Source organism: Falco rusticolus, chromosome 10 (assembly GCF_015220075.1).
Source record: "Falco rusticolus isolate bFalRus1 chromosome 10, bFalRus1.pri, whole genome shotgun sequence".
In the NCBI taxonomy this organism is placed as follows: domain Eukaryota; kingdom Metazoa; phylum Chordata; class Aves; order Falconiformes; family Falconidae; genus Falco; species Falco rusticolus.
The window spans coordinates 18,198,623-18,225,239 of record NC_051196.1 but is presented as its reverse complement, the minus strand read 5'-3'; the positions used below and the strand labels follow the sequence as shown (position 1 = coordinate 18,225,239).

Sequence of the window (26,617 nt, the reverse complement as noted above, 5' to 3'; positions counted from 1 at the left end):
GGTAAGAGGGTAGAATGTCATAACCCAGCTGAAAGAAATGGGAGCAATCTCATAACATAAAATGGTGATGCTGGCCATGAGAGTAAAGTATTTGTACTGGTGCCACTGGCTTTGCCTTGTGAAAGCTGTGCTCCCAGATTGGGCAGTAGACTTTTTACAACATCAATAGTTTTTGTAGGCAGACAAGAAACTCAAATAATGTGGTTGTAAAGAGGAGAAAACCAACAATAAAACAGGACGGAAAAATCACTGTACAGCTGTTGTTCTGAATGTATGGGGACTGAGAGAAATTTCATTCTGTTTTCTAACTAATAGCTTGTCATTTGAAAGAAAGTTAAATTTCCCATACAACAACTTGCGGAGTGGTGGCTTGCAGGCAGCTTATGCCTTTGTGGATGAAAAAGGGTATGTGCACACAAAAGACACTTCTCCTAACTGTAAGAGATTTTATTTAGTTCAAAAAGTGTACTTAAGAGGACTGTAGATGAATAGTAAAGATGATTTTGCATTCTTTCTCTTTGTGCAGGTGATTTGGTATCACGAGCAATGCACCACATGCAGTGCTTGAATACCATCCGCCCAGGCATGAGCCCCATTCGGCAAACCCGGCAGCAGCAGCCCATCTCCTGGTCCCCTGATGCTCTCCACACCCTCTACTACTTCCTACGCTGTCCTCAAATGGAGTCCATGGAGAACCCCAACCTTGATCCTCCAAGAATGACCCTGAACAATGAACGGTATGTAGGTCCATCAACTGTTAGTAGTCCAAGAGTTAGGCTGAGAAGGTCTCTTGCAGAGTAGCTGCGTGTGCATGGGCAGCTCAGGCAGCTCTGTGGGATGCAACCTATCAGGCATCAGTTATTCCTGCAGTCAGGCCAGATTATGTTGTCAGCCTTGCCAAGTTTGCAAAGCCTTGGAATTGGAATTGGAAAGTGAGCTGTTTTTTCATGCAATCTTTCCGAGCGAGGCAGGCATATACTGTATGCTGCCAACAAGGCTTGTCTAGAGATGCTGCCAAAAGTACATGTGGTTGCCTAAAGCAGTAATGACCTTACCAAAGAAAATGTTACCACTGCCAGTTAACAATTGTCATCATTCTCGGGAAAAGCAATGTCGTTTGCTGTGGAGAGGTTTGAAGGGTTTTATGAACATCCTTCGTAAGGATTACTTCAGTTGATGCTGCATGTTTGGTATAGAAAGAAATGTATATAGGAAGCCAATAACTAAACAGAAAATGCAGTGGATCTTCCTACCTTCTGCCAGCACCATAACTGACTCTGAAAGTAGGCCCATTATTAGAGTGGTCAGAAATTTTCCAGCGGAATGTTTTTTCTGTTAGAAACCTCACTGGTTTCCTTCCTGCCCAGCTCCTTGGCAGTCTGCCTGGCAGGCTGGTGGCAGCCGAGAGCTGAGGAGCCCTCAGAGCACTGGCCACAGGTTGAGTTCCTTGACAGGTCAGGCAGCTCTTGCTCTCCAGCTCCTTAGCTCATAGGCAGACTGAGTGCTGGCTGCCTTGCAGTTGCATCCTGCGGGGAGACCCAAGCCCCTCTGGAATTGTTAGGTTTGCCCAGTTCATAATGCATATCCAATTTTGTATTTATTTCAGAAATCTTACCTGAATGGGAAATTCTGGCTTCTGATTAACTCTGTTCAGTATTTGTGCTACTTTTTGGATGTCTTTTACCCTGCTGGACACCGGGCTGATGGCTCTATCCTGGCCCTTCCAAAAAGCAGCCTGTGGTTGGGAAGTTTCCTAGAGTAGTGAGGTGTTGAATCCTGAGAGGGAGGCCGCATGCACAAAACAAAAACCCAAGGTGCTTGTCAGGCAGGTGAGCAGGGAAAAAAGAACATCTCTGCAGCTTTGTAAATAACCTGGTTTCTTCTTCCCACCTTGGGCTTTACTGTACTCAGCCCAGCTTCTAAAATCAATATGAAATCACAGTAGCATACAAATAAAACTCATTCTAAAATCCTACGAAAGTTAGCCATTCTCTCTTTTCCCTGTTTTTTTCTGCACATGTGGGGATTATGGTGCTTTTTCCTCTGCTCCATGCTGGATAGCCTGTTGGGTTTTTTTTTAATTGAGATGCTTTCTAATTGCTTTCAGACTGCACTGTCTTCTGTCCATGCATTTCTGATGCTGCAAGTCAGCCCCATCTCATGCAGACCTACGTTGGCCTGCGCCAAGCCTGCCAGATGACTTCAGCAGCCTTAGAGGTTTATTGTAGCTGTGTTGACCACCACTGGAACCACATGTGGCTAGTGGCTTCATGGCCAGAGCCTGGCTAGTCAGGAGTGAGAAGACCTCTTGAGAATAATAGTAGATTGAACTGTCCCCTTTAAAAGCTCTGAATTTTCAGGCCAGGGTGCAGAAAAACATACTGCATAGAAGGCATCTCTATAATTTCAGTCTTGGTAAGTTACTTTAGGTTAAGGGAAACTTCAAATAAGGAGGAAAATATAAAGTTGTTGGTCTTAAACTGCCTGTTTGGCCATAATAATTTGTGTGTAGCTACCTCCACCAGTCATTTGTTTTCATTCTCTTGAATCATCTTTCTGTACTTCATTGTAGGTTGCACTGGACCAACCTCTTTGAGGTCTCAGTCTGGCAGGAGCACAAATATTTTAAAAAGTAAAGAAGTTTGTCTTTCTGTTTGTCTGATCCCCCAAAATCCTTTCAAAAAGAACAATCTGTGAGTAGAACTCCAGCATCAGGGAGAGGGAATTGATGTTCACATATGAAGAACCAAGAGGACTTAAGTGAAGTTGAATTAATAGGAAAGCAAAGAGGCATGGCTGCACAACTCTGAGCCCATTGGTAGCTCTGGTTTTTGGGCTCACTAATCTTAATCAAATACCATACCTAGTGCAAAGTTGTTTATTTTGCACTTTGTGTTTGCACACTGTGAAAAAAACAAGTTTTCGTGAGGCCAGATTCTGTGACTTTGTACCATTAGTTCCCACAGTTGTACAGCTGAAGCTGCTAAACAGCTTGTATCAGAAATGTAGATTAAGCTTTCTATTTTTTGTTGCATTCTTTTCAGTACTGTCAGTAGATGATGTTACTGCAGCTACTTGTTTTGTACACTGAAGATAATAAATGAGTGAAATCAGGAGTGCAGTTATCTCTCCAATTGCTCCCAAACAATGCTATTCACATGGTTCACTGGAGTTCTTTTGGAATGCAGGCTGCAACTCTATTCTGTTTTAAAATCCACACTAGATCCTATAACAGCTGGTGTAAGGGAAATTTCTGCCACTTTTTTCTGACCAGTACTTAGCTGTAAAGGAAACTAAAGAGGATATATTAAAATGGAGCAAAAACTGACATTAGGGGAAAAAACCCTGAACCTGAGGACTGTTAGGTTAAACAATTGGCTTTGAAAAGTTTGTGAAACCTGGAAATGAAGATAGTCCTGCCCAGTGTGCTAGAAATTAACATCCAACCCTGTCTTTCATTTGCTCCAAGATGTATTTTTATGTGTCTTACTGTGTTGACCGCTGGGCACATTATTTAGCATAGCCAGTGGGATAAATATGGCTATCAGCACTTTATACAGAAGGTAGTTTACTCTTTCGTGGCTTCAGAGGGGAGATGGTTGAGGCTGTGTGTGAGATGCCAGACTTGTGGCATGATAGGTGAGGGCACTGATTCACCTAATGTGACTTGGCAAGGCTGAGCAGCCCATTTCTTTTATTCTTTCCTGAGCTGTGCTAAATCAGCTGCAAACTCTGTGTTGCTCTTTTGTGCCTTTATGCTCTCTCTCTGCAATATACTTGTTATGTGCATTGCAATCGCAGTTTGTTTTCTACTGAAAAAAGTCTCAGTCACAAACAAGGACAGTAATGCTGACCTATTCTGCATTTGCTGGTGCTTCAGTTCCTAGGCTCCTGTATAAATCAATTGGCATTGAATACTGATTCGAAATGTCGCAGAGAGAGGGATGGCTGTTAGAGCTGCAGGCTTGGTAAAACCTGATCTTGGGAAGATCTGTGAGCTATATTGATTCAGTTGAAGGAACTGTAGTTGTTCAGTACATCTCAAGAGCTGACAACCTACTCTCTGTCCTGCTTAGCTTTCTGTTGTCTGTGAGCTTTGTGTGTCACACTGCGATGTGGAGTGCTAAGAAAATCCTAACACTGTAGGATCTGAAAGGTCTTTATTGTACTTTGCTTCAACATGAAGCCAAACACAGAATTCAGGTTCTGAAACAATGCCTAATTGAGGGTTTCATATGCTATAAAGGGCTTTTAAAACCTTAGCTGAGCTTCTGAACATATCCCGCAGCGAAGTGTATAAGGTATGAAAACGTACACACTTGCAGTTAGGTATGCAGGACACCCCAATGAACAGAGCCAGTTTAAACTGTCATAAACTGTGTGTGTTATCCATGCCAAACACCTTAACAACTAAAGAGCTGAGGTGGGTAAGCTGTAGAATCCTGCAGGAATGGGTTGATGTAGTTGTCTCTGGAGCTTGGCAGATAGAGGAGCTTTCTGATTTGGCCTCCAGTGTGTGAATCATTTGGGATACCAACAGACTGAAATTCTGGGAATTTTCTGTGTTGGTTATATCTGGTTCTGATACTTTCCTCCAGGTGAAAGCATTGAAGCAGGAGGAGAGGAGGCAGAATTAGAGAGAAAGCACTTGGGTATCTTAAGCAAAACATTTTAAACATTTCCACAATTAATGCAGCTGCTTACTGTATGACCGAGCCATGACACACTTGGAACCCAGAAATGGCCTTATTTGCTGCACGGACAGTAAACCATCTGCTATTTGGTGTCAAATAGGCCACCTAAGGAAGTGTTTTCCAAATACAGAGCGTCACTTGTGCAATACTTTGGCAAACAAATTAGACCCTGAGGGGAGAACAAGTTGATTGCCTCTATAATGATACACCTGACTGCCTGAAGGCTAGGAGCTTTTTGGTGTCATCAGAGAGTACATCTGTCTTTGTTGCTGCAAAGAAGTGTCTCTGCTGTGCAATAAGATTTTTTTGAGTTTCTCAGAGATCATAGTCTGTGTTGTGTCAGAGGTCAGACAATGCGTTTTTGGACAATGAAGAGTGAGCAGACGCGTGGCACTCCCTCTCTGCTCTGTTTCTGCTCTGGGTTTTTTCCCATTGCTTATGTCAGGCTGGCTGAGCTTGGGAGCACTCCACAATGTGAGATCATGTCCCAGAGCAGCAGAGCATGTTTGCTGGGATTGTTTGCGATGCTGTGACTTGAGAAGGGCCATCCAGAGGTAAATGAAGTCTCTTTCTCCCTTCTTCACTTTTTCCCAAGTGGGATATAAAGCTTTTGTCTCATTTTTAATGGTGTGTCAAGGCAAGAAAGCTCTCTTGGTGATACTTACGTTAAGGAGTATTTGTCTTCTCCCCATAGAGCACAAATCAAGGTCAATATTATTTTACAGCTGGGTGGACTAGTCTACCTTAGTTTAGTTGACTTGGCCAGGATAGTGGTCCATCCAACTTTAGAGCTAGGAATAAGACACCATTGACTGCCCTTGTCGTAAGTCTTTTTGGTTCTCATGTGCATACAGCATTTACTGTAGGAAAGGTAGCATGATCTAATATCTATGAACAGGCAGAAAGGTTGGATCTTGCTTCCTTGTGTAGCTGATTATCCATCTTTGGTAGGCTGAGCTTCTTCCTCTTCCAGCTGCCCTATTTAAAAAATGATAAATTATGTTTGACTGTTGTTGATACTGTTGGTCTTTAGAACATTCTAAAAGCAGTTCTGGGCTTGTCCACCAGTGCCCATGGATCCGGCCAAATCAGACCTTTCTGAGCTGTCCATGTTGCAGATGTGCCAAGTTTTACATGTTGTCGGAGTTTGCTGGTGCATTATTTTATTCCAAGCGTCAGTGAGTATAAAAGAATTTACATCAGCAGAAGCACACAGACTGTACCCATCTGACTCTGTCAGTGAAAATCCAGTAAAACACTAGGGAAGTTCCAGAGCTGATGTAGGATTTGTCAGCTGCCAATAGTAAAATTTGGGGCTTGCCAATTTGATGGAAATTCACAGCTCTTCATCTGGAAAAGTTGTGGACACTGCAAGAAGCCAACTACGATCACACAGGGGCCACCTCGTAAGAAAAGAGAAAGCTTCATCCTGTTTTCCATGTGCAGGAGTCTAGAAGGCTTGCTTCAGATTTGCTGCTTCTCTGGAGGAGTCTGTTTTGTGATGTGATGGTAAACAAACTTGGGCTTGCTCAGTTTCTTCCTCGTCGCATGAAATCCTTCAGAAAGACTGCTGCTTACTCTGCTTTCGGATGCATGGCTGATTTTTTCTACAAGGTTTAAAAGTGACCTGAAATTTTTCTGCTTCCAACAGGAGTTCTCCTATTACATCTGTCACCTCACATGATCCAGGGCCCATGGATAAGTGTGCAAGCCTGATTTTTCAGTAGGGTCAAGCAGGAGAAATGGTCTTGTGCCTGCTCTCCTGTGCCATATTAGCTGGGCAGGAGGAGGAGGGAGCTGAGCTATCTACTTGGGTTTTCTCTATGTGGAGTACTTCCAGGAATGCCTGCTCTGAGACGTTATTTATTATGAAAGGATGAAAACTATATCAGATGCTGCCAGAAGAAAAGATTGTAGCCCTTTCATGCTATTTTTGAGTGCTATTTGCTCAAATGCTATATTCTTCCAATATATGAGCTATTGATTTAAATTGTCAGTGGCTAGAGCACTTGATATTTTTTCTTATGAGTATAATCCAAATTTACTCTGGCTAACATGGAAACCAGAGAGGGCTCTAAATTAATATTTCCTGTTAGTGTCAAAATCCTGTCTAAACATCCTTGGATTCAATGGTGATCAAGTTTGCTTCTTGGCCTATTACGCTCTTAGATTCAAATACTCATGCTCAGACCAGACTGAATAGAGCAGTGGCCTTACGACTTTATTTTATCTTTCATACTTTGTAAAATCAAGTCTGTCCTGAGATACCTCAGAGACCTTCCATTGACTTCCACTGAGAGAAAAATAATCTCCAAGTAGTTTGCGCATCTACTTTCCTACAGTGCTGCTTTCAAGAGCCTTCTGGTGCAGTTTGTCTAAGAGCCTTGCAGTGGTTGATGCAAATAAAGAGCCCCTGTGCTACAGCTATTTCTAAACCCCTAGTGGCCATCCAATGAAGACTGCCTCCTCATCACATACTCTAAATTTCATGTTTTGAGAAAGAATTACTTTGATCTTACTTAGTGCCTTTTCACTTGAGGATCTCTAGGTGGATCATTAGAAATAATTAGAGCCTTCAGCTCTTTCCATCATGGTTAGCTGCTTTCTTCCCCTGTATTCAGAAAATGCCTTGCACAACTAAATGTTCATTCTGAAATTACTTGAAACAGAGTGATTTGGTCACATGGGTCAAATTTATACAACAAAATCAATTCATATTAAAGAAATTACTAACATTCCAGTTGTTAATGTGAGTTGTCTCCAGAAAGTCTTGTGCATGGGCATCCAACTGGCAGAAAAGGAAGGAAAATCAGGAATAACCTGCAGAGCCTGCTGCTGAGACCTGTGTTTGCTTGAGCTGCATCCTCAACATCACTGAGAAGTATCACTGCTTTCAGAGCTGGTTAAGGCTTTTCTGGACAAATCTTTTCTCCAGATGGATGTTTCCAGACTCTCACTGGTCTGTCAGGAGTCTTTTTTTCCTCTCTACTCTTTTTAACCACAGGTTTATGGAATTTTATTAAGTGCCATAACTACATCATTGTCTGTCTTTTAGATTTATCTTTGGCCTAGTCTTTCCCAATTCAAATTTAATATATTTATGTCTGAATTCTTCTATTTTATAGCCATATCCCATTGTTACCATGCCACATCAGGAACAGAACTTGATACACTTAGTCCAGTGGGCTGTGTCTTTGAAAAAGTCTGCAATAAAATAAGTTCTGGGATCTCTTGTCTGAAATTCTGATCTTTCTATTCTGTCTATAGCTGCCTCAGCAGTCAGAATAGGTATGTAGGAATAATAAAAGTAGACCCTGATTCAGGCATTTGCCTTGAGAAAGCATAATGCTGTAATCATACATTCATGTTTAACAGTACTTAAATCCACTCAGAGTATCCCTGAAGTCAACAGGGTGATTACAGAAAGAGGTGTCAGTGAGCATATTCCAGTCCCACTCCCATGCAATAGTCCCATTGATTTTCTTTTTTTTTTTCTTTTTTTTTTTTTTTTGCCCCGGATAGCTGTTTTGATGCTGATAATAAATATAGGGAAACAGAAAGAAGCCTTCCATTGAGCTGTGCCATTATGGTGTTGTGTGTTTAGAGTGGACGTAAAAGCATGCCCCTCTTTGTTTTAAAGAGAAAAAAAAAAGCTATTTGCTGTTGATGAAAGATTAGTTTGGTAGATTTATTAGAAGAATGAGAAGGCTATAAACAGAGAAGATCAGCTTCTTGCACCAGTCTTAAGGAGAGAAGCTGTTACCATGTATTTTTGCTTGTTTCAGACTTTAACCAGTTAATGTCAGACTTAATTGTGATTTTGAGATACTCATTCATAAGGAAGATGGAGTGAATGGCCCTGTTTCAAAAGCCAATAAGCTAAATCAACATGTATCTATTGACTAAAATTAACTGTTCATTGGTGATGCTGTTCCTGATCTTAGGCAGGATTATGTATTTGTTGTGCCCATAGTAAATAGTTGCAATATATTGAGTATCTTCCACAGTTTTGCAAATTGAGAGCATACATCATTTAACAGGAGGACTCAATAGCTTTAACGCTTGGAGTGAGCAACTTTGACCTTCCTGCTCTTTATGGTGACATCTCAGCACATGTTACGGTAGTAACATCTAGCCAGATGTAGAAACTACTCACTTTTTAACAGTCAGAGCCCATGCTAGTGGGGCTACGTATGTGCTCCTGGTATCCTGACTGAAGGACTGAAGAGACATCCAGGATGAAGTGTCCACACATGCTGTGGGCATCACAGCATTGGATAGGTGAAGTGAATTAAGACCAAGTCAAGTTTAAGTCAATAGTAGTTATGTTTGGGCTCTTGGTAATATTCCTGCCTTTGCCAGGCATCGTCTATTAAGGTATTTTTAAGTCTTACAATGTTTTTAACTGTTTATTTCTTTGTAGTTCAAAGCTTGCAGAATTGGAATGTGAGGGATGACCTTGGCAGTAGTGAAGGGAATTAATTGCAGACCCTGAGGATCGAATTCATCCAAGTGTAACTGCTGAGACTGGCAATGCAGTCTCCTCTGAATTAGATCTTTTTTTCCCCCCTCTTTTATGTTGTTTGTATAAACAAACACCGCTCAGTTTTGTTTTTTAACTCTGGGTATCTCACACCTGTGACAGACTAGCCTTTCTTCCATATTACTGGCTGTAAGCAATTTGCAGTGTTATTGGAGTGTTTCCAAAGTAGCCCCTATCTTCTGATCTTTCTGTATTGGAGCAGGGGTGTGGTACAAACATGGATTATTTAAATTATCTACAAAATTGCAAGGAGATGAATCTCACTGTGTATGAAATTGAACAGCACAATGCAGACTTCATGGAGAATAAAGTGACGGCCTTTCTATGCCAGCCTTAGCACAGAGGGAAAGAGCATTACAGGTAAAAAAAGAGCATACACAGTGAAACAAAAATTGATGCTTAATGGCTGTGTGTGAAGCCATGTGCCAAAAGCCAGGCTGTTACACTGTCTGGAAATCTTGCCACTGCTTATGTGCTGGTTTCCATGGACGACAGTTAAGGATGGTCTGAGAAGTCTCAGATGGCACAGACGCAGGGGGGACGGGTCACCAGGAAGGTTACCAGTTTCCTGTGGTCCTGGGCAGCCTGCTCTAGCTGACTGATTTTGAGCAAGGGGTTTGGACTAAGCCATCTCCAGGAGTGCCGTTCAACCTCAGCTGCTTATGCTTATGCTTTGGTGGATCTTAATTACATTATTTGTCCCTTAAAGTTGTTTTACATGTGTCAGCCTGGTACCTTCCAAATCATCGATAGGTATCAATCCATCGCTTCTTAGAACTGGCTGTTCGGGTAGACAGCAGGCAATAGCTGATCCTTACCACCTACTTAGAGAAGTAATAAGGCGCTTGACAGTCTTGTTGCAAAACATTCTTTTGGAAAACACTATTTTCTGCTTTCATAGGCATTTCGCAGTAGACCTCAGTGCTTGCTGGAAAACCCCCGAAAAACTGTCTTTGACCGAGGCCATTTCTGGCAAATGTCCCCTATTAGTAAAAACGTTTGAAAACTAGATGGATGATCTTGTTTAGCAACGAAGAGATGACAGCCATTCTGTGTGCGCTACCACGCTGCAATTACTATAACTACAGCTACAGTAATTACTGTAACTAGTGTAAAGATGTCCATGTTAAGTTCTTGGCTTCTGCTCTTAAGTTTCCATCTGTTCAGATAAAAAAGAAGGTGCAAGAAAATGACAGCCTGGCAACTTAGCTGCCTGGATTCTCAGGGCTGCCACGAACAGAAATCTTTAGTGCCTGTAGGCACCCTGTGTTGTGTATTGTTTATTGTTTGCTGTTTCATGATGAGAAGACTAGGCAGCAAGCTAGCATCAAAAACAAAGGAAAAATAATCCAGGGAAACTTGAAACAAAACTGTTACAGCACATGTTACTAAGGAGGTATTATAGAAACACAGAAATGAGTAAGATGAGGACTCCTGGCTTTTTCCATCTTTCAGACAGTGACTGCCCATTGAAACAGTAGAGGACTGACTGAGAGCCTAAATTTCTCTGCCCGACCCTTGCTGGTTTGCCATCATTTAATATGAGCCTGTCTCTGGTTTTTCCTAGGCGTAGATCCTTAAAGACAGTACCGTGATACCAGTGTAGTGCTCTTGTAACTAATGCAAGTAAAAAGCAGTAACTGTGGATGAAAGGCTCTGACCATATTGCAAAGAATGATGGTGGTAACAAGCCAACAAGTTTCTTCTTTTTCAGCAATTGTTGTTTCCAGTTGAAGTTAATATTATTTCCTATTGGACCAAATTACAGACCTTCACTTGCAGAACTTGCCTGTTTCCTGAGGAAGGAGTTAGGTGGTGCCTTAACAAAGGCCACACTAAAGAAAGAAAGAATTGTGAGCTTTTGCTGTGCAGCAGCCAGGGCTGACAGGTTGTTGGGGTTTTTGCTCTTACTGTTCCTGACATCTTTGTAACAGAGAGTGAAGAGCTAAGCTCTTCTGAAGAGTAAATGTTTCTGGGTATAATTCATGATAATAGCAACAATCATTCTTTCTCATGGATCTTGTGGAGATTAGAAACTAAGCCTTCCCTGGGGTAATCCTAGGTTGGTATGTCTCTGCTTTGTTTCTTTGTTAAAGGAGACCCTGGCAGTTTGCGCTTTCTTGTCCTATATATACGAGTGCATGTACTGCCGTGACCTGGTGGTCACTTACGGAGCTAAACTGTACTGTTTTCATCGTGCTTTTTACAGTAAATGCTGACCTGACTGTTTTAAAAGCATGTCTGCTCTGCAAGACAAATCCTATTCAAATGAGTTACATGTCTGAGCTGATTCAGCTCTAGTTCGTGGATTCTTCTGGGGCTAAACAACCTTTTGTTGATACCATGCATGCTGGCCTAACGTGTTTGCATAGAGAGGAAAGAGACTGAGCTGTGTTTTGCTCCTACTGCTTATCAGTGTAAATCTGGAGTGATGCTGCTAAAAGGGATAGTTTCAGTCTGGAGTCAAACTACTGGGAACTTGAGTTCCATTGAAGAATTTGTATCTGAAGTTCTTTCTTCCATGAATTAGAAAGTGTATCATGATGGTTAGAGAATAGAGGGGGGAGGCAGAAGCTGTAAGTTTTTGTTCCTAGGCTTGCTGGAAAACTCTACTACTGTAAGGAATTCACTTAGCCATTCCTCACTTCTTCGGCTTCCTTCAGAAATACAAAAGGTCCTTCCAGAGAAACATGGGGTTCTTCTGAGATGGCTGCTTCAGAATTGGTAGTTTTTTTCAGTAGGAAAGGGTGAGTTGTCTGTGATGCAGTACTAGGAGAAGATAGTTAAGCTAGTTGAGAGAAATAGAAGCACATTAGCATGAAATTATAAGAGGACTAATATAACCTGCTCAGAACATATCTTGTAATTATATTGCTTCCAGCATCCAGACTGCGTGATTAAGAGTTACCTCTGTGCAGCACTGCACTGTGCCAGGTAGTCAGTGCTCAGTTCCCTGTTGTGGCTGCCAAATTCTTGGGAAGTATCTCTGAAGAGTTGGTGTATTAGAACATCACAGAAACATATGTTCCTTAAATGACTTTCCATCTGGGTATCTCATTCCTCCTTATGCAAGAAGTTACGATAGTTTAATTAACTCATTTTGGAACCTCTTTTAGTCTGTGAAAATCTGTTTTGAGACACTCGGTATACTTAAGGGTAAGTGGCCAATCTCACTTAACCTGCCTGTACCTGTAGAAAGGGCATCTGCCGCAGTGCAGTGATATGTTACCATTTTGGCTATGTACAGCTTTATTCACACAGTCAGGGCTCAGAGGTACCTGCTGTGAAGAAGGACAAATGAAAACTAGTTTACTTCTGAAACACAATTTCTCCTTCTGTTTTCTTTGAGGTAAAAACTCTGGGAAGAAAGGTATCTGTTTCCCATGTTTCGTATACATTTTATTGATTACTCTTCTTTGGTTTGAAATGCAGAGCACTGGGTGCTGATAGAAAGTTTTAGTCAAGTAACAGGTAATGAAATGTAGAGCGGATGAAGATTTTGAATAATAATATTTTTCTCAACAAGCTGAAAAAGAGTAATTGTGCACATTGTGCTTGGCATTAGAGCTGATGTATGTTTAACTGCCATTTTTAACATGTCATTCATTGATGCTTCTGTGGTTTTAATCTGCTTTCTGGCAGCACAATTTCAATGGGGCTGAAAAGAAAAATATCCTTGTAATTTGCTATTAGAAGCAAAAAATATTTTTTTGTCATGCTAGTCATTAGCTGAGTGGGCAGCTGGAGCTTGGAATTCCTCCGTGTTCCTGTAGTAACCACAGTGCTGCACACTCTGCAATGGTCAAAATGAAGCAGGTTGGACCTGTTGCAAAAACAGGTTTTAGCCATGTATAAGAAAACTGCATTCACTTACCACTACCACCACCCCCACCCCATCATTAGAATGTTTATCTAATCTGTTAATATAAGGCTATTTAAGTGTACCTTTTTAGAGGGAGAGAGATGGGGTAACAGATAGCCTTGATATGGAGAGTTGTATAACAGCTGGGTTTTTTCATCTACCTCCTGGCCTGTACTGCAGATGTCACAGGTATAGGCAAACATCGCTGGTGTCTTACTCAGTCATTTGCAAACTCAGCATAAAATCTGCAACTTTGTAGTTCAGAGTACATGAGATATAAAACTTTGGTAGTATGACAAGTTGCTTTGTAGGAAGTTGCTGCTTGTGCAGCTGCCCATGCTGCTGGCCTCTTAGTAGTGCTAATAGTATTGGTAACGGCATGCATGATGGTGTCAGGTTTTGAAGGTTAATGCTGTTACATCTCTCATTTGTAAGATGGAGATTGTCATTTGTCGAGATTCCTCCTACTTCTGGTGTAGAAATGCATGTGTTCTGAGGGATGGCTGACGTTACCTGCTAGATTCTGCAATGCATATGTGGATAACATTGTCTTTCTGGAGAAACGGGGAGAGCAGTTGAGTTAGCTTCATGAGCTGACAGTGTTTGAAAAACTTGAGACCAGACCTGCCAAAGTCATCATATTTTGTCAGCTACGGCTATTGTCTGCAGCACATAAATTCATTATAATAGGAAGTTTACAACCCTGGCCTTAGATCTATAGATCTTTGCCTGAGAGAAAGCAGCATCGTTTTTATAGTTCGGTAGAGGTGTCAGGAATTACTAATACCCAAGGTGGCAAAATCTTCTTAGCTTAACTTTATATGCGTCCTGTCTGCATTGTTCTTGGTTCAGCCAAGCTGTTACCTGCTGAAAAAATCTCCTGCACATATATATTGAGGTATTGAAGAAATATCATTATTTGAAATTCACTGAAAGTTCATACACTGTAACAGAAAGCAAGAGGCCGTTTAGCAGCAGTGGTAGCATTTCTAAGTAACTGTGCTGAAAGCAGAGTTAATAGCCAGCATTTGTGCAATCTGCTGAGAAGTACTACAGCTCCAAATGTTGAAATTTAATGCATGCATACTCTAATTCTAGGATGTTTGGAAACTGAAAGAATTTGAGCTTGACCAATTAAGTCCACCTATCAGAACCGCAAAGTTAAGCAATTATGTCTGCCATTTGTAGTGCTGTTTAGGTTCATTGATGTGACCATAAAAATCACGGTGATAGAAGCATTAAAAAGGTTTGAATTTGGGAGATTTCACAATATTAAAGACAAAATGGAGGAGTGAGGGGATTTCTAGTCTGACATAGAAGGACTGACTTAATCACAACAGATTTTTTCTTTAAATTCGGGACACTTCAGTTGCTTATATTTCTCATATCTGTATGTTTACATGGTTCTATTTATTTAATTGTCTATGACAAAATACAAGCATATAACGCATTATGCTTCCCGGTTAAAAACAGAAACCTGTTCATTCACCACTGGTACCAAACATCTTTGGATGAAACCGAACCCACTCTCCATTTCTGCACAGCAACTCTTCAGTATTTTAAGACAAGAACTGAGGAACAAAACAGAAGCTTCTTGAAAATATAGGTGAAATATGTTCATTGAGCAGGTTGCCATTAGGACAAATGGATGGTCTCTTGCAAAATGATAAAGAAATGCCACACCGGCATCTTATAACAGTGACATTACTACTTCTTCTGATCTTTCATTAACGGAAGATCTTATGTGCCTTACCTGGCAGTGTCTTAGAGAGACTACTGCCTGTTCATTCCCAAATGCTGCACCCTGTGGGCTTGACTGGCTTTTATTCAAGAAGACGGACCCTTAGATTTTAGCTGTTTTGTGAAACCCTCTGTGATTGTAATAACAGCAGCCAGAACCTGGATTGTATAGCTACACTATTGGGTGGAGTAGGTACCCGATTTTAGTGCACACATGACATTATTGCACCTAAGAGAGCTCCAAAATCAGTTATTTTCATTGCATGTATTGGTGTGTCCCTCATGTTTTCATGCTAAATTAGTTTCTGGAACTTCTCAGAGTCCAGGAATGCAAAATGCCAAGAGATTACTTAGATTTTCATTAAGAAGATACTGACGTCAGCAGCAGGTGAGATTGACAGTACAAGAAGGCTATACTCACGGTAGTGAGGCACAGCCTAGCAGTGTAACACCAGTCAAGTCATTTGAAAAACAGAAGTTTCATCAGCTTTTTCTTAGTCCTGAAAATGAAAGAATCATCTTTTAAGCTTGAAATGTTTAGCCTCTAGATAGCACTATTTTGTGTTTGAAAATTTCTCTTTTGAAATAGTAAGTTTGGCTTGTGCTGTAAGGTAAACAGGAGATACTTCCCTGTTTCTTGTGAAAACCCTTTGCTTTGGTGAGGATTGCCTTTGTTTAGCTGAACAAACTTTTGCAGTTATAATTAACTGAACAGTTTTCAGTGTTCCAGAACTGCACAAAAATATTTATCTTTCTGGCTCTTTCTTCACACAGTTGTAGCTCGGGAGCTCCAGGCAGTTTTCATAAGCATGGCAATGCTTTGCCTTCAGGATTTTACAACTGGGCCCTGAAAATTAGTTCTATGATTGAATCTGGCAGATTGGTTTTGGCTTGAGAACCAGCATATGTTTTTTAACATATGCATGCTGGCAAATCAGATTGAAGTCATAACTAAGAGGCCTGTTATCTCAATCCTACTAGTGCTTTGGGAATTAGGTATAATGGGCAAAAAAATGATGGAGGAGGAGCCTCAGCACTGGACGGTGAAGAGCGGCACTGACCGCAGCAAAATCTGCTTGCAGATAGCAGTGGGGTTTTTTTAGTTTGCCAGCATAGCTGAACTGTAAGAGTTAACCTCTTGGTTTTTCTGCCCACAGGATCAAGGCTAATCCAAGAATAGCAGACAACCCATTCTTGCTGTCTGCCAGTGTTTATCTCTGCCTATCACACAGCATGCTGTTACAGGCCTCTTTCTTTAATGCCATTTGTATGCTCCAAAATGCACCAGTGTTTGCAGCAGGAACTGTCACGCGTGGCAAGGTTTCCTCAGTCAGCCTCCTTGGGGGGTGGGTCCTGGGCACCAGGCTTCGATGTGTCAGGTTGGTTCAGGGGGCAACAAAACATGCCAGCTTTTTCTTGTTTTCTGTTAGCCAGTGATGCTAATAAAAAAAAAATAATAATAATACTAGTATTTAAAACAAGGTCTCAATTATTTTTTTTTTATTTTCCATGTGAGTTGATTTTGAAGGACAGCAGAAAGTTTGAGGTTGTTTCTAACCTGCCTTGTAACTCTGCACAAGCACATTTGGGCTTTCAGGAACTTAAATTGTAAAAGCAGAAATGACAGACAAAATTAGAAGGTTGTTTTGGTTTTTTTTTTCTGCAAACCAGGGCAGTCGCCTTTTTATAAGAGCTGGGAGAGGCTTAACAGATTTGGTGAAAATGTGCCCTGACCAGACCCACTGTTCTGTGGTGGGAAGAGCCTGTGCCTCAGTGATGATGCGAGGATGCTCTTGGCCGCTCAGAGACAGGGTTTGAGACTGAGGTCCTTTGGAGGAGATCTGTAGAACTGACCTCTGCAAGTCTGGCAGTAAAAGTTGACATGCATAGGTCACTGGCAAACGCTGTTTTCTGTATCTAATTCAGCAGATGTAACAGCAAGTCAGTCCTCATAGTTGCATCTGATCGTGCAAATGATTTAAACATACAGCTGTGTATTGCTTGAGGTCATGACTGCAGTTAGGTCCAGAGTCATGCAAGAACAGTTCATCTTGTGGATTGTTTGCAGTAGTTTTCAGCTTATGGAGAGTTTTAGGACGTCGAGGAGTTGGAAGGAGCACAATCAGTGGTTTCCATTCCTCCGCGTTTCCTCTGTTGAGGTGGCTACTCACAGTGCCCGTCAGGGATCAGGCAGCGCTGTGTGTGCCTGGGGGAGGCAGGTGGAAGTCAGTCACATCCTTGACCACATAACTATGACCATATTGTTGTAGTTAAAACTATCGTGTATATCTATCTGACTCTTGTCATCAACTATATGCAATTTAAGTTGGTTTTAATTATTTTCTGTCTGTCTAGAAACCAAGAGTTCCTTCTGCCACAGAATACAGATGTTACAAATATGTTTTTCTAATGAGACACATGGCACATTCCAGAGCAGCACAAGTACTTGTTTTCAGCCTGAAAATGGGATCTTTTCCCTGTTGTTAAAACAAAGTTTGTAAAATGTGATTATAATAAATAAACCACAGACTTTTGAGAGTCTTTTTTTAAGATTCATAGTGAGTTCCTAAGGATTACTTCATGGGGTTTTTTTAGGGAGCTTGAATTTAGTTTTCACTTCGATATGCAGTTAACATGAAGTAAAACCTGTCTGGTGCCGCACCTTCTTTCTAAGTGTGGTTTGGAGACAAGGGCGGAAAAGGTGGTATTTCTGTCTGTGGTTACTAGGATTGCTAGGAAAGATCAGAGCTGCCAGTTCTAGATTTAATCTATTCTTGTACCGTTTCATATTCTATAAGCAGAGAAAACTGTGAAGGCAGATTCAGTGGAGAAGGGATCCCAGTAAATATAATATTATCCAGATGTTTTTTATTCTGTTAGTGTCTGACGGAAGGATAACTCGCTAAACTGTGGAAGCTGGTGTCATGGCATATCTAAGCCAAGACTTTAGTAACTTGATAATGATCCACTAAAATTTGAGAACTCTTTATCTTCTAAGATCTGAGCCAGTCATTGTTTCAAGGGAATTGAGAAGAAAACTTTCTTTTTGGGCCAGTTGACTGTGATTGAATTTCTTCTTCCTTTTCTGAGATGATCTGGGACTGCCTGCTTTGAAGGACGTGGCACTTGTTGAGGTGATCCTTTAATCTGGTCTGGCATGGAAATTCCTGTCTTTACTTTGTAAATGTGTGAGGTTTTCACAAATTCAGAAAAATATTTTGAATCTCAAAGGAATGGCTCCTGACTTAAATGGGTTGTGTTTTGAAGCAAAGATTTTGTTTTTTCTAAATCATCATTTCTGTTGTTGTTTTGTACACATATAATTACATACTCAGAAATATATTTTTTCCTGCAGCTTGAAAAGGGGTTTAGCGTTTGAGAATCCAAACTGTAAATATGCCACTGTTTTCCACATCATGGCATGCTTTAGTTTTCGGATACTCTGTCTTGCCTCAGAGTCTTTTCCTTTCTCCAATTAATGAGACTTCACTCTGTTTTCTTTCTGACTCTGTTGCCGTCCTTGGGGATTTTCCATCTTGGCGTAAAGTTCAAAAAATGCATCTTCTTCTAGCTACTCTCCTACGTGATTCACTATTTTGTTGCAGGTTAGTCTTACTCCCACTGTTTTTGCCCTACATAGTTCTGCTCATTGCATGTAGGTCTCCCAGGACCCCTAACTAGGAGCCCTGAAAAGCTTTGAAAAAGCCTGCTTGGCTTGGCAATCTGGCAAGCTCAGTATCTCTGCTAGTTACTTTACTCCCTTCTCTGTGTGCACACACAGTGTGACTTCTAAGCTTATTCCTTTAAAAAAAGAAACCAACAGGTAAGACTGAGCTATGGCTTTTTATAGCAGTTCTTAACTCACTTTGTGTTAGTGACTTTTTGAATTTTAACATTTTAGAGTAAAACGGGACTGAACCAGAGTTTGATTCCAGCATTAAACTCAAACTGAAAGCCCTTTCTTTTTCAGTCCCTTCTAAAAAAACCACATTGATCTCTGAAGATTTGGGATTCTTCTGTGCATGTAGCCTCTGTATCGTTTCATTAAATCAAATATGGGGGAGTTATCATGGCCTACCCTGCTCTGACCATAACTTTTCTGATATTTACACGTGTTCTGTGATGCTAAAGTTTGCATGTGCTTAAAATGTTAGCAGGGGCTTATAGAGCAGTTATTACAGATGAAAGGATGAGAAAGCTGTTCAGTTAAACCGTTTAGAAGATCGTGGGACAAGCTGGATGGGAGACTGACCATGCATGTGTCTCGGGACCAGCTCAGACTGCCAAGAGGGAGACAAATTTTGCCATTGCTTCTGTTAGGACAGTGTTTTCTTTCCTGCTTTAGAAGAAGGAGATTCTTGTTTGGAAGAACAAGGTTTTTCTTTCTTGATGTTGCTGTTGGCTCCCTCTTTGTTTTGCTGTAGCAAAACAGGAGGTGACTAAGAATAGCAGAGGAGGAGAAGAGATGTGGCTGCGAGGAGATGTCTCCTCCTTGCCTTGCTCCTCATTTCTTCAGCAGTCTTGTCACTGGACCCTCCTGGGGAGCCAGGCAGAAGGGAGGAATTTGATAGCATGGCTATTTCTTCTCTGGGAAGACCTACTGTTTTCATCTGAGGTAGCAGGTGTTCCTCACCTCTAAAAGTCAAGCTCCAAGTGCATCAGCCTAGCATTCAATGTAGAGGAGGGATGATGTAATTTTCTAACTCCTCTGGAGCTCTTTCCTTTTTGCATCCAGTTAACTTCCCTCTGCCAAAAATGTCTTGGCTCCAGCTCTCTTAAAAATCCTCAAAGAGCCTACTTTGGGGACTGGTTTCTTTGTGGTATATGAATCATAGATCATAGAATACCAGGTTGGAAGGAACCTCAAGGATCATCTGGTCCAACCTTTCTTGGCAAAAGCATGGTCTAGACAAAATGGCCAAGCACCCTATCCATCCACATCTTAAAAGTGTCCAATGTTGGGGAGTCCACCACTTCCCTGCAGAGATTATTCCAATAGCTGATTGTTCTCATTGTTAAAAATTTTCCTCTTGTGCCCAGTCAGAATCACCCCAGGAGCAGTTTGTACCTGTGAGTTAACGCTGAAAGTCTGTGATCCCGCGGCTTCTGAATGCTGGTCATGTCCTAGGCCACGCTAATCAAATGAGCATAGTACATTTTCCAGGAAAAAGTTACAACTTGCTATGAATTTTCTGCCAAGTGCTGCTGCTGCCACCATCCTTCATGGTTAAGTCTAAATAAAACAATGTGGTTTAGTTCAGATTAGGGGAAAAAGCCCATAATAAAGTCCATTCTTTCCCAGAGCAAATCTCACCTGCTCCAACCTGATCCCCTTGGGAATGGAGTGATGGTCCAATTCTAAATGGGAGAAAATTTCAAAGAACATGGGTAAAATATTGACAGCACATGACAGTATCAGACATTTCTGTGATTCTTTACAAGGTCTACGGTAGATGAACAGTGTCCATTTTACTTCCTACTGCTGTGTACTGTCTCAGTTTACATGTGGCATCACTCGAAGACAGCTTCACGGCAAGACACTGAACAAAGCAATGGTGGCATTCTTCGTCATAGAAAACAGAGAGTATGTGTCCCTGGTGAACTACTGCTGCGAGTATGACAGTTTCCCAGGGCTGTATCACTTCATGTGCAGAATTTAATGAGCTGCCAAATGCTTCTAAATGTCAGAAAGTCCAGAGGAAAACACACAGTACAGACCATGGCACAGACAGACATGTATAGACAGAAATTAATTCTTTAGCTTGCAGCATCTCCCTGTTAATTTTCCATGAAGGTTTCTCCCCTTCCCCTCCTCCAGTGTTTTTCAGACTGTGAAATGATCAGTGTTTCCCTAGAGGCAGATAGACGCCCAGGTTAAGGGCCACAGGCATAATAATTGTGTTTCTTTTCTAGAAACTGAATAATTGCATTTATTTTCTTAGTGCAATGCACCCCAATGTTGGCGTTACATTCAGTTGAACTGAATCTCTTTCTTTCTGCTTAGATCATGTGATAATACTGCTAATCTGATGTGGTGTCAGTGAGCAAAGTAAGATTGAACTGTTCCTGTGAGCATGCCCACACCATGAAGAAAGGAAATGGTTGGATAGAAGAAGAGAGAGAGAGAGAGAGAGACTGTGTGTGTGTGTGTGTGTGTATGTGTCAGGGGAAAAATAGGAAGCCCATCCCAAAGCTAGACATTTTCAAGATGAGTAAAACTTATACAGCAAAATAGAAACTGAAGTCATTATACTCACTCCTGATAGAGCAAGGATTTATCCAGTTTGCACAGCAATGAGAGTGGTGAGGTTTGGGCACATTAGGATAGCAGTATGAGGAAAACATCCCTCCTGACATTTCTTTGTGCAGTCCAGTCTGCTCTCCTTTGGACACAGGGTAACTAGGCAGTCTGTTGAGCTGTGAGTTTTAAAACCTTTGGAAAAATCTGTTGAGATTAAAAAAATAAACATTTTTTTTTTAAAAATCTTTCTCTTCCCATTCCTTCCAAACCAGGTTTTCCACATTCATGGTCTGCTTGTACATGGAAGCCATTTATAACCCTGGCACATACAGATTTTTTACAATGGAATGGAAATTTCTTCATGATGGGTGTTATTTCTGGTGCAGACTCAGTGGTATTTTCTGTTGGCTGACCACAGCTTCTTGCTGCCCAGCACCGTGTGTAACAATTACCAAGGTTTGGCTCGTTACCTCATAAGATGATCAGGAGTGTACTGGATTGACATGATTCTCTGTCCAGCAGCGTTCCCACCGTGAAAGTGTCAGGGAAGCTGCGATGTGGCCTAAATAGCTTATCTACCACTAAAGGTGGTAGATATAATCACTTCTAAGATGAGCTTTTCTGTTGCTCCAGAGCTGTTCAACCCATCTAACTTTGAATATTTAATTCTGGTGCTTTTAGCCTACCCAGCCTACCTCTCTGTCCTCACCATGTCTTGGAAGCTTTGAATCCTTCGCTAGAGGCTCTGCTGAGTACCTAGAAAGTCTAGATAATTAATTTAGGCTCCTCCCTTAAGTGCCTGAATTGAAAAGGTGAAATACCTCTTTTGCAGGCCGGATAAGGGTTGAAGTTCTCTGGAGCAGACTGCTGAAAGGCATCTCCCAAATGCCTGGTGATTGCTGCTTTTCCCTTAGGGAAGCCAGTCACCTCTGAATCGGCTGTGCCAGAGTGATTCATCTCATCCCTTGTGTCCGGGACAAGTTAGAAAGCCTGAGCAGGTGGGGGGATTCAAGCTGGACTTCCAGAAAGTCTTTTGACTGGTGAGGTGCTGGGTGGTTTTCAAAGTGATGAACATAGCAGCCCTGATATTTTGATTGTTTGACATAGAAGTAAACTGGTAAAAGGAATAAGTAGACGTCCTGTTAAAACAGGCTTGCATTGGCAATCCAGGGTTGATCAGATGCTTAAAAGGACCTCTGGTTCTGTAGATGCTTCACTACTCAGAAGAAGAGAAAGACCAGAGGGAAAAAATAGTGCATGTGTTTGTAATGAGATAATGGCAGCATTTTAGAGTGCACCTTGCAACCGGCAAAATGGAAACAGATGGCACATACTTTACAGAGTGGAGTTATTCCACCCTGAAGGATGTTCAAAGTCATACAGAGGTAGTTCAGCTTGCAAATCCCATTATTGATAAATGGATTCTAACGGGATTGGTGCTGCTTACTCTTACTGTGCTCGCATATGTGTGCAGACACATACATGCACAGCTTTGAAAATGCCTTTCATGGGTTTAGCTGCTTTCATTAATGCCAAAATCATTTATATTTCCTGGGATGTATCTTTTTTTCTCTGAACTTTGTAAAGGAATTGGTCCCTTCTCCCCTGAGTTATTTTCTTTTGAATGCTTATATGAAAAGGGCTTTTTTTCCAGCATTAATAAATTTGTTACTGGAGATGGGAAAGGTGTTTTCCATTACAGCTGGCACTTCTGAGCCTTCCACCAGGGTGGCAGGGTATCCTTGGGGAAAAAAATCAAGCAAATAATAGATCAGCCTGGCTATATATTGAGAGGATGGATGAGATGTATGAGAGTATTATGGTACCCATATTTTAGTGTGTAATCTCAATACTGTGTTCATTCTTATAGCAGGAGTAAGGGGGGGGCTTTTCATAAGTGGGTCCAAAATGGCTGTTGTTGCTGTTATTACCTTATTTGTATTCCTTTATTGCCTTGCAACCCTTCATATCAAGTAAAACCTCACTGTGTTGGATGCTGTACAAATTAGGAACAGATAGATTGCTTTTCCACAAATTGCTTACAATTCAAGTAATGTTGTACATTTATTCTTGCACAGAGATGTCTCCATGTTAGTTATCTCTTTGATTCTACTCGTTCCTCCCCAGAAAAACGGTTCACATTAAAATATGCATCAGTTCTCTTGAGGTCTAGAGGGTTAGTTGTGCAAAAACGGAGGCCTGAGCTCCGTGTGTAAGAAGTGTAGGATGTGAAAAAGCTGTCGAATAGGGATAATGTAACATAAAGAGCAGTGGAGGTAGCACCGAGTTAGCTTGGTTTAACTGAAGATTAGAACAATCAAGGATATTTTCAGTGTTACTAAGGGAGCAGTGGAGCAGCCTGTAGGTAAGGAACAACAGACGCAATTCTTACATAAGCTGCACCCCTGGGAAGCGAGCCCTTCTAATGGAAACCCAAGCGTTGGCCACTTGAGCTAGGGGGGACTGACGTACAACTAATAATAGTGCAAATAGGTCCCTTATATCAGCCTGGCCCCATTTCCCACAGGGTGAAATGGATTGCATGAAACCAGCATGTCCTGGCATGACCCCATTTTGGGGAAGAAGGAGTTCAGATAACTAAGGCTGAGCAGTTCCAGTTCCTTCCACCTGCTGTGACCCACCAGTCTTGCTGAGCACAGACACAGTTTGCCTCTGCAGGTGGGTTTTATCTGTGCCAAGCCTCTAAGCATGCCCAGGAAGCAATTAAACCTGCTTTTGCATTGCGGTACAAGATAGCAGGCCAGTGTTAACCACGATGGATTTTTTCCTCCTTGTTTACACAGACCCTTCATGCTTTTGCCACCGCTGATGGAGTGGATGAGAGTGGCTATCACCTATGCTGAGCACCGGCGCAGTTTGACTGTGGACAGTGATGACATCAGGCAGACAGCCAGACTGCTCCTACCTGGACTGGACTGCGAGCCCCGGCAGCTAAAGTACGTGGACTAAGCTTTATAAGCAGCTAAAGTAATTAGAAGTTCATACAATATTGTCCTTAGTTATATTTCACAGAATCCAGATCTCAAGATGCTACAGAGGCAATATATGTTTAACCTTTTAGTAGTCCAGGAGGTAGGGAAACTGTGGCCAAACACTGCAGCTGGAGTAGAAAGATTTTATCTTGCCAAAACTGTTGAATGAGACAGAGGATTGAAATGAAAATATTTGGATTTTTGTGCCTCAGCCTTAATTACAAGATTTTTCTTTGCTTTTTGAGATTTCTTGATGAAAATTATCAGTACCTTTTAAAATCTTCCCCTCACATATATATTGAGCAGGGATTTCTAATTAGCTTGGTTCATCAGCACATCATAGGTATTTTATTCAGGTTTGTAGTCCTTCAAGTTGCTGTCACTAGCACCGGTTTTGATATTAGGGTTACACCTTGAACTTTAGTACAAGGTAAATTCTTTTTTCTTGAGTTGAGTGAATTTTGTGCCCCACATACCGCTTTGGGTTAAATGTGTGGGCGGGACAATAAATTCTACTAACAATATACAATAAATAACACTAACAATAAATACTACTTTTATCATGCTCTTGAGTGATGAAATGATCACCTGAAAAGATAAAAATACACCATTACTCCTAGAAAATTATTTTTCATTTACAATAAGAAGGACAAGAGGCTTTAGTCAGGAGTGCTGGATCTGGTTTTGTTGCTTTTTACCTTTTCCTTCTGGCAGCCAGAAAGGCTCTTGCTTTTTGGTACATCTCTGCCTCCCCAGGTGCGAGTTGAAGGGTAGTACTTACTACCCACAGAACCTCATGCGAAGCTGAATTAGTTGGTGAGTGTGGTGGTGCAATTAGATGACTGAATGTTTCGTCGGCTGCAGCTGACTCCTAGTCTTACTCTCGGCTCTCAGTTTTGCCTTTCTCCCGAGACGGTGTACCTGACGGACTGAGACTGTGCCAGTCTTTTTAAAAGTGAAGTGAAGCAGGTGATACTTAGCAGTTAGTTAAACTCCTTGGCTTCAGACTGGACAGGAGCAGCTGGACTTGGCATCCACAAAGCAGGAGTTGTACATTTATTCCTGGAACGCTTTTCTTCTCCCTTTTCTGTGCCAGTGTACGTGTGCTCTGTGTCAAAGTGCAGGCTACTCTGGCTTACGTGGGGATGGTAGGTGCTAGTATAGGCAACTTTATATGTGCTAAACTAATTTTACATATGTGCCTAATGCTTGCCAAAACCTTTGAAGTTCTTTAATGAACAGTACCGCAGAATAACCTAATCGCAAGTACTTCCAGTCAGCTTCATGGTTTTTCTTTCACTCTCTCCTTTAGAAAGACTTCTGATTTCAAAAACTGAATCCAAACCTTCTGCTTCAAAGGCATCCCACTCTTATCTTTGCACTGTTTTTTAATGCTCATTAATATCCAAAGCACAGGTAGTCCCTTACTTCATAGATTGTATACCTTAAAAAAAAAAAAAAAAAAAAAAAAAAAAGAGGGCAGGGATTTGGGTGTTTGGTTTTGCTGCTGATGTGAGCTAATGAGCTAAAAGGAAACGCTTGGGAACAGCCTCTGTGAAAATGGGGTTCATTTTGGTAACTTCCAGCTGAAGCCACAATGATACAGCTGTGAAATGAAGGTCTCGATGGAAATCCAGCAAGTCCAGAACAACGTAGGCAATAAATAGAAGTGCAAAGCAGGTATAAAGGGCCTCAGCCACACTATGTGTGATATTCAGGCATAAGATAATTCACTTGCTAGTTGTTAAGGGTTAGCAGTACTGGCCCAGGGAAAGAGTACGTTAGAGGTTTCTATCCAGTTTGTTGTTATTACAGAAAGAATGGTGATTCTGTAAGAAAACTAAGATCCTTTCACGCCTTTTACCTCACCAAACTGTTCCTCCACAGGGTCGTGTGCAGTGTGCATTCCCTGCAGGTGAAATCACCTCTGCTTTAAAGTAACACACATCTTTGTACTAGAGGACAGAAATCAAAGTTAAGCTTGACCAGGTCTTCGTTCTGAACTGTCTCACCTGAATTTTATTTTCAGAGATCTAAGGATGTTCTGTGATACGTGGTGTAAGAGAAAGAGCATTGTCTTTTTGTTGCACAAAAGATTTAAACTGACAGAAAAGAAAAGAAAAAAAAAGAAAAAAAAGGAGAGAGCAGTGGCTCATTTCCAGCGCCCATTATATGATCCATTCAAGCAGTCATTTGTATCTAGCCATTCAGGCACACTTAGTGGAAAAGGAAGTCTTGGATCCGAAGCCAGATTTATCCCTGGTTTGCTGTGTGACTATAGGCAAATTGCAACTCTCTTCTCCTCATGATGCATAGGCTAGAAGTCATATAATGATAGTTCCTTGTGTGGTGATGCATCAGGTAGGGTATGTTGAAATCCCTGAAAAAGAAGTTGTGCGGTAGAACCAAAATATAATTACTATAACCTGAAATACAGCACCCTAAATCTGTTCTCCGACTGCTTGGGCAGCATAGTCTTCCGCAACAACTGTTTGTGTCTCAGTGGATGAAGCCTTCTAATAGGATGTTCTCGGTTTACGTTTG

General features: G+C 41.4%; 1 protein-coding gene across 6 annotated transcripts in view; it reads left to right on the top strand.

Annotated features, from left to right (window-relative positions):
- The window catches only part of ABTB2 (ankyrin repeat and BTB domain containing 2), a 155,965-nt gene that overhangs the window by 107,842 nt on the left and 21,506 nt on the right, over positions 1-26,617 (top strand). For all 6 annotated transcript variants that reach the window (XM_037401864.1, XM_037401863.1, XM_037401862.1 and 3 more), the window contains 2 exons: positions 527-737; positions 23,885-24,037. In XM_037401864.1, coding sequence (XP_037257761.1) covers positions 527-737; positions 23,885-24,037 — 364 coding nt within the window. The remainder of the gene's footprint in view (positions 1-526; positions 738-23,884; positions 24,038-26,617) is intronic.